At 35.7% G+C, this 15,338-nt stretch overlaps 3 protein-coding genes across 4 annotated transcripts in view; all 3 read left to right on the top strand.

The window, feature by feature from the left end:
• LOC125823752 (uncharacterized) overlaps positions 1 to 15,338 on the top strand; it is a 297,644-nt gene that overhangs the window by 257,288 nt on the left and 25,018 nt on the right. The gene's annotated exons all lie outside the window — the stretch shown is intronic.
• On the top strand, positions 2,950 to 5,884 carry LOC125823711 (putative late blight resistance protein homolog R1B-16). Its single transcript, XM_049503082.1, has one exon. The coding sequence runs from the start codon at positions 2,962 to 2,964 to the stop codon at positions 5,758 to 5,760; it is 2,799 nt and encodes a 932-aa protein (XP_049359039.1). The 5' UTR covers positions 2,950 to 2,961; the 3' UTR covers positions 5,761 to 5,884.
• On the top strand, positions 7,747 to 10,617 carry LOC125823712 (putative late blight resistance protein homolog R1B-14). Its single transcript, XM_049503083.1, has one exon. The coding sequence runs from the start codon at positions 7,787 to 7,789 to the stop codon at positions 10,580 to 10,582; it is 2,796 nt and encodes a 931-aa protein (XP_049359040.1). The 5' UTR covers positions 7,747 to 7,786; the 3' UTR covers positions 10,583 to 10,617.

A 15,338-nucleotide genomic window follows, 5' to 3' on the forward strand; every position in this document is an offset into this window, starting at 1 on the left:
CAAAAATGTCCTTGGATTATACAACATTTTAAACATGTTAGAATAGATTGAATTAATAAATAGATGAATTAACAATTATTTTGAACAAAATAGCAAATGTTTGTTCGGCTACTATGACTAAAATTTAATTTTAAAACTCACAAAGTTATGTTTTAAGTAATAATCTATTCCTACAGAATTTTCGCCGGATAAGGCAAAAATTCTTTTGTGAAATTAGGCTATACTTGATGTTGATGGTACTTTGATCCACAATTTTTTATTAAATGAATAGCGTGGATAAAAATTAAATATCATCAATTTGAGAGGCAAAACATAAAGACTACCTCAAAATAGGGACAATCTGGACATTGAATCATGTATGGATTGTACTGGATAATCTAAATTAGAAAATAAATCGACTTTGAAAAGTTGATCTAATTAACTATTCATCAAATTGATTAAGTTAAAAATAGTCTATGAATATTATGTATATAATTAATATATATACTAATTTTAAAAATGGTGAATCTGGTCGATTATTTGTATAAAGATTCCAAAGTAGTTAGAAATTTGCTCACTATGTCCTTGAGAACAACATTTAAATTATGTACCCATATACAATGAGCAGGAGGTGTAAATATTTTCACTTTATTGAATAAAAATTTGGGACAAGTACATACGTAGTCAACTTGGTGAAATATTGACAACTAGATGGACACATAAAATCAAATATCATATTATAACCATATAAAAGAAAAATATTAATCTGAGCACCAGCCGAATGTGTATATATATATACATATATATATATATATATAGTACATACGTAGTCATCTTGGTGAAATATTGACAACTAGATGGACACATAAAATCAAATATCATATTATATAACCGTACAAAAGAAAAATATTAATCTGAGCACCAGCCGGATGTGTGTATATATATAAATCTTTATTTATACTAGCAGCATGATTATAAATATGATGTTTGTATAACACATACAATTGGTTAATTTAGTATCATAAAATGTCAATTCTATGAATACTGATATTTTAAAAGATGTCTCTTTAGGCATTTTTTATTATGAAACACGTTTCATTTTTATAACTAATTTCTATTCCACTTTTTCCTATATTATAGTCTTCCAGACTATTAAGGAATAAGTTTTCTAGAATTAGGTTATGATCACTTTCGTGATTTGTAACATAACAGGGAACTGTTATTCTTATGGTATCTAATTTCATTGGTAAGTTTACCATTTTCTGACAAATGTAGTTATTTCGTAATAGATCTTTTAAATGACTTAATAGAAAGTCTCTCTCTCTATATATATATACTAGTGGCATAATACATAAATATGACCCTTAATCTGACTTTAGCGGATAACTATGCACACCCAAGCCCTCAGCCCTTCTAGGGTTGGGTTGAATTGAGCATTTTCAAGCCCTTCCAAATGAAGGGATGGCCCACCCTAGCCCATCAAATTTATTGGCCCGCGAGGCTTGAGCCGGGTGTAGGGGTGAGCGTTCGATATTCGGTTCAGGATTATCAAATTATGGGTTCGTTTATTCGGTAATTGGTAGTTAAAAGTAGATACCAAATACCAAAGTTTTTAATTTCGGTTCGGTAATTCGATAATCGATAAATTAAATTTCGGTGTCGTTAATGTCGTATTGAAGTTGTAGTGCCGATTGTATTACAAAGTAATTACTATTTTTTCAATCATTTCTATTTTTTTTTATGTGAATGCACGATATAATAGAAGATCAATATGTAAGAAGCCATCAAGATAAACAAATTGATACAACTAAAAAACATGTATTTTGGGTTGTCTATGTTCATTAACTTTCTTCTTTGGAATTGTACTAATGAATAATAGACATGTTGATGCATGATCTTCATTAAGTAAATAATTCGATATTCGGGAAATATCAAATACCAAATGGTACTAATGTCTCATACCAAACCCAAACCAAAACACCATAATTCTAAAATTCCACTTTCGAATACCATACCAAATACTCAATTATCGAATACCAAATTACCAAAAATTTTGGTTCGATTCGATAATTCGATTTTGGTATTTTATGCCCAGCCCTAGCCGGGTGGAGCAGGGACGGCTCTTTTGACGACTCTAGTGCCTACTATTATCAACACACAAAAGAGAGAGAGAGAGAAATGGCTTGTGTTATTACTCGAGGGTTAGGTCCTCTATCAAGAATCAGGAGTCGAATTTTGAATTAGTATCGAAAAATTGATAATTGAAACTTGAGTTGGAGTAAAAAGTTGAAGTGTAAGGTTGAAAATGAGTTTTGAAAAAATATCTTCTTTCTTTACTTTAAAGTCCAAATAAATGAGGCCCAAGATGTCAAACGAAGACTTAAAAATACAGACAAAAGTCATCAGATCAGTTCTGTCCTCACAAGGTTCATCCAGTTGCCGGCATTGGAGTTAGCCGGCCGGAAAAAGACTTTGAGCAAAATTTCTAGCCTTAGTTGTGGCTACAAAGGTATGAGGATTGAGGAATAACTTGATCTATTATTATTTTATACTCCTGTGGTTCATTTTTACTTGTTTACTTTGAACTTAACTGACAACCATTTTATATGAATATTTTATCATAAGACTTATATTAATTGATGTTCAGTATTAGATCGTGAGAAATTATTTGGGGAAATAAGTAATTATAGTGTTAACAACAACAATAATATTATCTAGTGGAGTCCCACAAGTGAGTTCGATAAAGTGTATGCAGGCCTTACTACTACCTCAATGGAGGTAGAAGACTATTTTCGAAAGATCATCGGCTCAAGTGTAGCAAATTCTAGTATAAAGAATAAGAAAACATAGCACTTTGTGTTTTTAAGACTGAGAATTTAGGAACTTGTGGCAATTTATCCATTTAACATACTGAGATTATTCTTCTTTTGTGCAGAAACTCCCCAACTATTATCACACACAAAAAAAAAGAGAAAGAAAGAAATGGCTATTGTTGCTATTAATTCACTTATGATCACCATACAACAATCAATGCAAGTAACTGGATGTAATTTGCAATCGTTCTACGAAAAGCTTGAATCGTTGATAGCTATTAAGGAGAAGCCTTGCAGCATAACAGGCGATCTCGAGGCATTGGCAAGCTTGGAAGTAAAAATCGCGGAGGTTGCATACAGAGCAGAAGATGAGATTGACTCTAAATCAATAAAAGTTATACGCGCAAAAACAGATACTTTGCGAGGGAAGGCTTTTTGGAAACTGTGTTGTTTCTTGGAACAAGTGGTAGAACACATTGATTCCATCATGAAGGAGTGGATGGCAATCTGGGACGGGTGCAGCAACATCAAAGAGTATTTGATTGTCTCAGAATCGAGCAAAAGTTTTTTGGCAAAAACTAAAATGAGACAAGGACTAGCGTTTTGGAAACGAGCAGTAGGACACATTGATTCTATGATAAACAACTGGATGATGAAGCAGAGAATGTACACCAAAAGCAAAGATGGAGAAGCACAGAATTTGACTCTTGCCAGTACATCTCGACATTCCTTGGAGCATGAGAATATGATGGTTGGCCATGAAAATGAATTCGAGATGATGCAGGACCAACTTACTAGAGGTGCCAGTGATCTAGAAGTTGTCTCAATTGTTGGGATGGGGGGCATAGGCAAGACAACTTTGGCTAACAAAATTTTCTGTGACCCATTCGTTATGTCTTGTTTTGATATACGTGCAAAAGTCACCATCTCACAAGAGTATTGTGTGAGAAATGTACTCTTATGCCTTCTTTATTCCGTACGTGGAAAGACTGATGCTCAAACTTATGTGGAGCAAAATGATGGGCAACTAGCAGACCAATTGCAAAAGCTTCTAAAATGCGGGAGATACTTGGTAGTCATTGATGACATATGGACTAAAGGAGCTTGGGATGATATAAAACTATGTTTCCCAGATTGCAACTGTAGAAGCCGAATACTCATGACTACTCGGAATATGGAGGTGGCTGAATATGCTAGCTCAGGTAGGCCTCCTTATCAAATGCGCCTTATGAATTTTGATGAAAGTTGGAGTTTATTGTATGAAAAGATCTTTGCGAAAGATTGTTTTCCCCCTGAATTTGATGAAGTTGGGAAACAAATTGCATTAAAATGCAAAGGATTACCTCTAACGATTGTTGTTATAGCTGGACTTCTTTCCAAAATTGGTAAAGCATTGGATGAATGGAAAAGTGTTGCCGCGAATGTAAGTTCAGTGGTGAACACAGATCTTGATGTCCAATGCATGAGAATATTGGCTTTGAGTTACCATCACTTGCCTCATCACCTAAGAGCGTGCTTTCTATATTTTGCACTCTTCCCGGAGGATAAATTGATTTTTGTGAATAAACTTGTGAAATTATGGTCAGCAGAAGGTTTTCTGAAGGTAGACGAGACGAAAAGCATGGAACAAGTGGCTAAACAAAGTCTAAAAGATCTTGTAGATAGAAGTTTAGTTTTCATCCAAAGGGTGAGTAGTTTTGATGGAAAAATAAAAGCTTGTGGAATGCATGATGTGATCCGTGAACTCTGCTTGAGAGAAGCTCGAAAAATAAATTTTGTGTATGTTATAATGGACAATCAAAATCCAACTAAACAAGCCAGACATTTTTCAACAAAGAGAGCTCGGATCAGTATCCAATCGAAAATTGTTCGCAAGCGGTTGCCTATGGTTTGCAATAATGATTCCTGCTCAATTCTTCGTTTTGTTGATGATCCCTCAAGCTCAAGAATGATGCAAGAATTGAAGAGCTCAAGAATGATGGAAGCATTGAAGCGTTTCAAGGTACTAAGAGTCCTAGATCTTGCTTCGCTGACGTTGAATGCTTTTCCCAGTTGTATAGTTGAACTGTTTCATTTGCGATACCTAGCTCTGAGAGTTTACTCATCCACTAATGATCGGGGTATTGACATTCCACCATCAATAGCTAGACTTCAGTATTTGCAAACTTTAATACTTAAGTCTCCAACATCTCTCGCGTGGAGGTTTTCTCGCCCTTTCATATTACCATCAGAAATTTTCAAAATGTCTCAATTGAGACACCTCTCTTTAGACTGGAATTACTTGAAGCAACATGAGTCTATAGAGAGAAGTTGGCTTCTGAGAAATTTGCAGTGTTTGTCCGGATGGAATCCGTTATATTGTACTTCTTCGGTCTTTAGACTACTTCCCAATGTAAAGAAGCTGCAGATATATGGCATTCAAGAATACTACATCAGAAGTAGCAAGGACAAGATCTTCCATAATCTTTGCTACTTAGATCAGCTTAAGGAATTGAAATTTAAGACGAAAAGGATGGTTAATGCAACACCAATGTTTCTTCCTCCTCTAGGTACATTTCCGAAGAACCTTAAGAAGTTAGCTTTTACAGGTACTCGGTTGCATTGGGAAGATTTGGAGATTCTTGGTAAGTTGCCTAAACTCGAGGCCCTCAAACTAGGATATGATGCCTGCATTGGTACTGATTGGGAAGTAGGTGAGGAAGGCTTTCCACACTTGAAGTTCTTGCGATTGAAGCGTTTGTACTTGCATAAATGGAGAGCTAGTAGTGATCACTTTCCACGACTTGAACGACTAGTCATTAACCGTTGCTGGAGCATGTATTCGATCCCGCAGGACTTTGTAGACATAACCACACTTCAGCTGATTCATATAAGTGACTCTGCAAAATCTGTTGGGAACTCCGCCAAGAAGATTCAGCAGGAAATTGAAGACAACTATGGAAGTTCTGTTGAGGTCTGTATCAGTTAGTCCTTTCAATTAAGCCTATCTCTTTAGTTGATTTAAATTGTATTCGCTTGTCCAACTTATGAGATAGAACATTAACCATACCATTTCAAGTTAACGTGCCATCAGGAGACCACTTTTTTCATCAGAGTATGTTTCAAAAGTAGTACAGAACTGCAGTATAACAAGAACAGAGATTTGCATTTCAGTATCACACTGAATGAGCAGATAAGTGTGCACTTTCTGTCTGCAACCGTATTTTTGAGAAGAAAGAGAGACCTTTGGTGTTTTTGTTTGTTTATTTGACAGATATGTAGGCTTCAAACAACTAGTCTTAAGTAAGGAAGTTTTTTCCTTAACTTTCCTCGCGTGAAGGGTCCAAGAGTATACGGGGTTACAAATTCCCCATCTCATTGAATGCAGAAAATGAATCCAGGACATTGAAGACAGCATTATTTTGATACTGAACATGACTATAGCAGGAGTGTGGTCCTCCATGATCTTTGCTACTTATGTTAGCTTGAAGATGTGAAATTTTAGATGAAAAGTTCATTAGAAAGAATAATACTTGAGCTAATTGATATAATGTTCCATATAAGTTAGGCTTGTAGGGCTTCTTTTCACTTGATTGTTGTTAAGCATAATACATAAACAAGACCCTATTCCTTAATTTAGTTTCAGCTGACAACTATGTTTGGGTGTGCACAAGTAGAAACTTAAACTTGTATAAAATTGAACAAGTAGACACATGTGTCCTATGTAACATAATACACGTAGGACACAAAATTGCTATGTAGGACGAATGTGTCTATTTGTTCAATTTTATACAAGTTTAAGTGCCTACTTGTGCACATCCAAAGTTAAAGATCATAGTTATCAGCTGAAGTCAAGTTAATGATCATATTTATGTATTATACCTTATTGTTATGTGTATTCATTATGCATCCTAAGAACATATGACTATTTGCAAATCACTAACCCAAAGTCCATATTTTCTCATATAAAAAAAAAAGAAAAGAGCAAAGGTTCACCTATCATGTCTTCACGTCCACTTTCAAGGTCTCCCATCCTTGGGTCCAGAAAAAAAAAGTCGATCAGAGACAAAGTTACAATTATTTTTTAACTTAATTATCAAAAGCACAACTTGCTAAGTGGGAGTAGGAGAAGATTAATGATCATTATCACATCCTAAAAACGTCCACTAAACCTAACTTTGCTAATTTCTCAAATAAACAAAGACCCAAGTTGTCTTTTTTCCTCTTAAATTTGTCATTAATCTTTACAAGTACATGAAAACCATTTCAAGTAGATGAGAGTGTCCACTATCTTAATTTTGCTTATTTCTCAAATAAAAACAATTAAAAAGACAAAGACCAAAGGTCTTTTTTTTATTTTTTATATTTCTATCTTTTTTAATTAGAGAAACCAACAAAGTTAGGTTAGTTGGCACTCTCTCCAACCTGTCCTTTTGATAAAGTTTGAAAGAGGAAAAGAAAGGATTTTGTTTTTTATTTAAAAATTATGGGCTTCTTTGAAATTGGACAACTAGTCTATCAAATTGAAAGTTCTGTTCCTTCATGTTTTTTTTTTTACCCCTCCCTTCCTAGTAGCTGTCAGTTTAACTCGAACGGACAATTTTAGAATTAGAAGAAAGGTTGCTTATCATTCCAGCAACTCCTTTTTGTCGCCTCTTCATGTATAATAGGACATTGTCAAAATTATTTTCTAAGCTATGTACACTACACCTTAATAGTGTCTATTCATTCCATAACATGAGCCAAAAGAGTATAAAACATTTTAATATTGTAAATAACTCTTTTTAAAAATTTTAGTATAGTAATCTGAGATTAGTTATCCCTTTTCTCTCCTATCAAAAGAAGCACCGCACGAAATGTGGACCAAGCTTAGAGAAAGACCTTTGCACTTTGTGTTTTCTAAATTGAGAAATTAGGAACTTGTGGCAATTTGTCCATTTAACATACTGAGAATATTGTTCTTTTGTGCAGAAACTCCCTAACTATTATCACACACACAAAAGAGAAAGAAAGAAATGGCTATTGTTGCTATTAATTCACTTATGATCACCATACAACAATCAATGCAAGTAACTGGATGTAATTTGCAATCGTTCTACGAAAAGCTTGAATCTTTGATAGCTATTATTGAGAAACCTTGCAGCATAACAGGCGATCTCGAGGCATTGGCAAACTTGGAACTACAAATCACGGGGGTTGCATACAGAGCAGAAGAGGAGATTGACTCTAAATCAATAGAAGTTATACGCGCAAAAGCAGATACTTTGCGAGGGAAAGCTTTCTGGAAACTGTGTTGTTTCTTGGAACAAGTGGTAGAACACATTGATTCCATCATGAAGGAGTGGATGGCAATCCGGGACGGGTGCAGCAACATCAAAGAGTATATGATTGTCTCAGAATCGAGAAAAAGTTTTTTGGCAAAAACTAAAATGAGACAAGGACTAGCGTTTTGGAAACGAGCAGTAGGACACATTGATTCTATGATAAACAACTGGATGATGAAGCAGAGCATGTACACCAAAAGCAAAGATGTAGAAGCACAGAATTTAACTCTTGCCAGTACATCTCGACATTCCTTGGAGCATGAGAATATGATGGTTGGCCATGAAAATGAATTCAAGATGATGCAGGACCAACTTACTAGAGGTGCCAGTGATCTAGAAGTTGTCTCAATTGTTGGGATGGGGGGCATAGGCAAGACAACTTTGGCTAACAAAATTTTCTGTGACCAGTTCGTTATGTCTTGTTTTGATATACGTGCAAAAGTCACTATCTCACAAGAGTATTGTGTGAGAAATGTACTCTTATGCCTTCTTTATTCCGTACGTGGAAAGACTGATGCTCAAACTTATGTGGAGCAAAATGATGGGCAACTAGCAGACCAATTGCAAAAGCTTCTAAAATGCGGGAGATACTTGGTAGTCATTGATGACATATGGACTAAAGGAGCTTGGGATGATATAAAACTATGTTTCCCAGATTGCAACTGTAGAAGCCGAATACTCATGACTACTCGGAATATGGAGGTGGCTGAATATGCTAGCTCAGGTAGGCCTCCTTATCAAATGCGCCTTATGAATTTTGATGAAAGTTGGAGTTTATTGTATGAAAAGATCTTTGCGAAAGATTGTTTTCCCCCTGAATTTGATGAAGTTGGGAAACAAATTGCATTAAAATGCAAAGGATTACCTCTAACGATTGTTGTTATAGCTGGACTTCTTTCCAAAATTGGTAAAGCATTGGATGAATGGAAAAGTGTTGCCGCGAATGTAAGTTCAGTGGTGAACACAGATCTTGATGTCCAATGCATGAGAATATTGGCTTTGAGTTACCATCACTTGCCTCATCACCTAAGAGCGTGCTTTCTATATTTTGCACTCTTCCCGGAGGATAAATTGATTTTTGTGAATAAACTTGTGAAATTATGGTCAGCAGAAGGTTTTCTGAAGTTAGACGAGATGAAAAGCATGGAACAAGTGGCTAAACAAAGTCTAAAAGATCTTGTAGATAGAAGTTTAGTTTTCATCCAAAGGGTGAGTAGTTTTGATGGAAAAATAAAAGCTTGTGGAATGCATGATGTGATCCGTGAACTCTGCTTGAGAGAAGCTCGAAAAATAAATTTTGTGAATGTTATAATGGACAATCAAAATCCAACTAAACAAGCCAGACATTTTTCAACAAAGAGAGTTCGGATCAGTATCCAATCAAAGCAATCGAAAATTGTTGTCAATCGGTTGTCAATGGTTCGCAATAATGATTCCTGCTCTATTCTCCTTTTTATTGATGATCCCTTTAGCTCAAGAATGATGCAAGCATTGAAGCGTTTCAAGGTACTAAGAGTCCTAGATCTTGCTTCACTGACGTTGAATGCTTTTCCCAGTTGTATAGTTGAACTGTTTCATTTGCGATACCTAGCTCTGAGTGTTTACTCATCCACTAATGATCGGGGTATTGACATTCCACCATCAATAGCTGGCCTTCAGTATTTGCAAACTTTAATACTTAAGTCTCCAACATCTCTCGCGTGGAAGTATTCTCGCCCTTTCATATTACCATCAGAAATTTTCAAATTGTCTCAATTGAGACACCTCTCTTTAGACTGGAATTACTTGAAGCAACATGAGTCTATAGAGAGAAGTTGGCTTCTGAGAAATTTGCAGTGTTTGTCCGGATGGAATCCTTTATCTTGTATTTCTTCGGTCTTTAGACTACTTCCGAATGTAAAGAAGTTGCAGATATATGGCATTCAAGAAGACTACATAAGAAGTAACAAGGACAAGGTCTTCCATGATCTTTGCTATTTAGATCAGCTTAAGGAATTGAAATTTAAGACGAAAAAGATGGTTAATGCAAGACCAATGTTTCCTACATCTCTGGTTCTTCCTCCTCCAGGTACATTTCCGAAGAACCTTAAGAAGTTAGCTTTTACAGGTACTCGGTTGCATTGGGAGGATTTGGGGATTCTTGGTGAGTTGCCTAAACTCGAGGCCCTCAAACTAGGATATGATGCCTGCATTGGTACTGATTGGGAAGTAGGTGAGGAAGGCTTTCCACACTTGAAGTTCTTGCGATTGAAGCATTTGTACTTGCATAACTGGAGAGCTAGTAGTGATCACTTTCCATGCCTTGAACGACTAGTCATTGACCGTTGTTGGAGCATGTATTCGATCCCGCAGGACTTTGTAGACATAACCACACTTCAGATGATTCATATAAGTGACTCTGCAAAATCTGTTGGGAACTCCGCCAAGAAGATTCAGCAGGAAATTGAAGACAACTATGGAAGTTCTGTTGAGGTCTGTATCAGTTAGTCCTTTCAATTAAGCCTGTCTTTTTAGTTGATTTAAATTGTATTCGCATGTCCGACTTATGAGATAGAACATTAACCATACCATTTCAAGTTAACGTGCCGTCAGGTGACCACTTTTTTCATCAGAGTATGTTTCAAAAGTAGTACAGAACTGTAGTATAACAAGAACAGAGATTTGTATTTCAGTATCACACTGAATGAGCAGATCAGTGTGCACTTTTACTGTCTGCAACCGTATTTTTGAGAAGAAAGAGAGACCTTTGGTGTTTTTGTTTGTTTATTTGACAGATATGTAGGCTTCAAACAACTAGTCTTAAGTAAGGAAGTTTTTTCCTTAACTTTCCCCGCGTGAAGGGTCCAAGAGTATACGGGATTACAAATTCCCCATCTCATTGAATGCAGAAAATGAATCCAGGACATTGAAGACCGCATTTTGATACCGAACATGACTATAGCAGGAGTGTGGTCCTCCATGATCTTTGCTACTTATGTTAGCTTGAAGATGTGAAATTTTAGATGAAAAGTTCATTAGAAAGAAGGGGTAACCCATCGGTGGCCCCTTAAATTTGGCACGAAATTTCACTTAGGCACCTTAAGTGGGCGATGTTCATTTTAGACACCTCATGTAGGGTCTTACTGTGCCATTTTGACACTTTTTTGCCAATCAACAAAAATATATGAAGTGTGTGTATTACACTCGCGAATGACTGTAAAGTGGCGAATTAAATGACGACATTTGTCAAAAACAATTTGTAGATAATGAATTTTGAGTAAAAATATAAAGTAACCAATGACTCAATGACACGTGGATTTTTGCCCAAATAATTTTTTTAAAACAAATTAAATCAATAAAATCCCCACATGACCCCCCCACCCACCCCACCCCCAATTGTCTTCTCCAAAAACCCATACCCATTTGCAGAAACTCCTGCCCCCCTGCCCCCCCCCACCCCCAATTGTCTTCTCCAAAAACCCATACCCATTTGCAGAAACTCCTGCCCCCCTCCCCGCCCCCCCCCCCACCTCACCCCACCCCAATTGTCTTCTCCATAAACCCATACCCATTTGCATAAACACCTGCCCCCCTCCCCCCCACCCCCAATTGTCTTCTCCAAAAACCCATACCCATTTGCAGAAACACCTGCCCCCCCCCCCCCCCCGCTTTCTCCAAATACCCCTACTTAAATATTAAATTCTTTCAAGAAAGAATCTCATGAATAATTTAATATTTAATCTTGAAATGGGTCTATTCCTAAATTTCTAAAATAGTTTCCATCATTTTTCATCATTTTACTGTAACTATTTTTATTCACCATGTTGGATAGTTAAGTTTGCAAAAATGGTGGCTAAAAATGGGAAAGAAGAAGAAAAAAATAATTAAAAAATCGACTAAATAGGTTTTTCACGCGCGCTCAACAAGTGTATTACACTCACTAAGCCATGTAAGCAAAAAGTGTCAAAATGACACATCGAGACCCTGCATGAGGTGTCTAAAATGAACATCGCCCACTTAAGGTGCCTAAGTGAAACTTCATGCCAAATTTAAGGGGCCACCGATGGGTTAGCCCTAGAAAGAATAATACTTGAGCTAATTGATATAATGTTCCATATAAGTTAGGCTTGTAAGGCCCCCAACGCCTAGCTCAAGTGGCAAAAGGTGGAGGATTTGTGGCTTAGGTTGCATGTTCAAGCCCCACACCATACAAAGCGAAGCCTGGTATTTAAGTAGAGAAGGGTAGAGGGGCGAGCCCATTATCCACCGAGTTTAGAAGGTTGTGATTGGTCCAAAGGGTGGGTCACAGACGGATTTCTTTGTTATCAAAAAAATAAGTTAGGCTTGTAAGATTTCTTTTCACTTGATTCTTGTTAGGCATAATACATAAATATGACCCTTAACTTGGTTTCAGCTGACAATTATAACCTTTTAACTTTGGGTGTGCACAAGTAGAAACTTAAACTTGCATAAAATTGAACAATTTGACACACGTGTCCTACGTGATATAATAACGTAGGACACAAAATTGTCATGTAGGAAGAATGTGTCTATTTGTTCAATTTTATACAAGTTTAAGTGTCTACTTGTGCACATCCAAAGTAATTGAAGGTAGGCACAAAGGTTGGTGGAAGTCGCTTGAGCAACTCAATACAAATGATGTGACCAAGTTTGAAACTTGGTTGGCTACCCTTGTTTCTAATATGTTTGAATCAATTGAAAAATGAAGCTTTGTCCTCATAATTGCTAATTTACAAATCACTAATTGAATTATTATTTTTTCAAAAGTCTATGTTTCTCATTAAAAAAACAGAAAAGAGCAAAGGTTCACCCACGATGTCCTCGTGTCCACTTTCAAGGTCTTCCATCTTTAGGTCTAGAAAAAAACACCGATCAAAAACGAAAGTTACAATTATTTTTTAACTGAATTATCAAAAGCACAACTTGCTAAGTGGGAGTAGGAGAAGATTAATGATCATTATCACATCCTAAAAGTGTCCACTAAACCTAACTTTGCTAATTTCTCAAAGGCAAAAGTACTCATTACCCCCTGAACTTGAAGCTTTTTATACGGTGTACACCTAAATTAAATTCCGTTTTAATTACCCCCGAACTTGTTTATTCCTCTGTCGCGTCTCAAAGGCAAAAGTACTCATGCCAGCTGTCGCGCGCATGTAGTCACAATAGGAGCAGGTGGACGAAAAAGGTGTACGCGACAGAGGAATAAACAAGTTCGGGGGGGGGGGTAATTAAAACGAAATTTAGTTTAGGTGTACACCGTATAAAAAGCTTCAAGTTCAGGGGGTAATGAGTACTTTTGCCTTCCTCAAATAAACAAAGACCCAAGTTCTCTTTTTTCCTCTTAAATTTGTCATTAATCTTTACAAGTACATGAAAACCTTTTCAATTGGCTAATATTATTAATAATTCTTAGTCATAATATTTGAACTAATAATCCCTAAGCAAAAAGAATATGTAACAAAATAAGCATAATATGTACATGTTTTATTTGGTTATTATGGGTGAGCATCATGGTATGGTATTTGAAATTTGGTATCGTAATTTTGGTATTTGGTTTTTAAAATTATTATACCATTACCATACCAATTTAATTCGGTATGGTTCAATATTTTGAAGTTTGTTTTCTGTATTTTGTGGTATGGTAAATTGGTAACCATAGTTTGTTCAATTTCGACTAATATATATTTGTATAATAGAATATATATTATGACTTTGACAATTCAAAAAATGGTCTTAATTGTATCATATTTGCACATTACACGTAAAAATATATATCTAAAAGAAAGTACAAACAACTTATTTTGTTAATGAATTGCATTTAAATACATTTCAATCAAAATAGAGTAGTCAAAGTTTTAACTTCTAATAATACATAAACATGACCATTAATTTGGCTTCAACTGACAACTATAACATTTAACTCTTATGGCTCGTTTGGTGTGAGTGATAAGAATAAATAATCCTGGGATAAATAAAATAGTCCTGGGATAAAATTTAGATGTCTTGTTTGGTTGACATGTGCGGGATTTATCCCACCATATATAGCATAGTGATGGGATAAGTTATCCCATATACATGGTGGGATAAGGACTAATCCCGGGATAGTTAATCCTGAGATAACTAGTTCCCAACCAAACGACCCCTAAGTGTGCACAAGTAGACACTTAAACTTGTATAAAATTGAACAAATAAATACATTCATCCGACATGACAATTTTGTGTCCTATGTGTATTATGTCACATAGGACATGTGTGTCTACTTGTTCAATTTTATACAAATTTAAATGTGTGCCTACTTGTGCACACTCAAAGTTGGAGGGCATAAATGTTTGTTGAAACCAAGTTAAAAGACATATTTATGTATTATGCCTTTATACTAAATATCAAATATATAAAAGAAAATGTATACCATATATCATACCAAATACCATAATACCAAAATCACGATATCAAAAGTTTCAATATGATATAATAATTCGATATATACCTCCACCCCTAGCTAAGAGTGTCCACTAGCCCTAACTTTGCTGGCTTCTCTAATAAACAAATAGAAAGACAAAGACCAAAGGTCTTTTTTTATCATCCTATTTGTTTATTAGAGAAACCAGCAAAGTTAGGTTAATAGGCACTCTTAACAACCTGTCCATTTGATTAAAAAAAAATTCTTAGAAAGGGGATCTTGTTGTTTCTGTGTTTTTTATTTGAGAAATATGGACTTTTGGAAATTGGACAACTATCAAATAATGTATAATAGGACATTGTACAAGTTTCAATTGTATCACACATATACATACATACACATAAGAGATACATGGCTTATGCTGCTATTACTTGTCTTATGAGAACCATACAACAATCTATGCAACTTACTGGATGTAATTTGCAATCATTCTATGAAAAGTGAGAATCTTTGTGAGCTAATCTGGAGAAACACACGGGCGATCTTGATTCATTGAAAAGCTTGGAAGATGAAATCATACAACTTGCATGCACTACAGAAGATATTTTGGACTTGGAATCAAGAAATGTTAAAAATCCAATTTCAAAAATTATAGCTTTTTGGAAACCTCATTCTCTCTTGAAACAAGCAGTAGGACACGTTGATTCCACGCTGAACAAGTGGATGGAAATGCACAACATGTACACCAAAAGCAAAGATGAAGAAGCACATAACCTGACTCTTGTTAGTACTATATCGATATCTCAAACGAAGAATTGTTAGTTGCGAATTATACAAATGTGG

Source organism: Solanum verrucosum, unplaced genomic scaffold, assembly GCF_900185275.1.
Source record: "Solanum verrucosum unplaced genomic scaffold, falcon-dt-bn FXZP01000093.1, whole genome shotgun sequence".
NCBI lineage: Eukaryota > Viridiplantae > Streptophyta > Magnoliopsida > Solanales > Solanaceae > Solanum > Solanum verrucosum.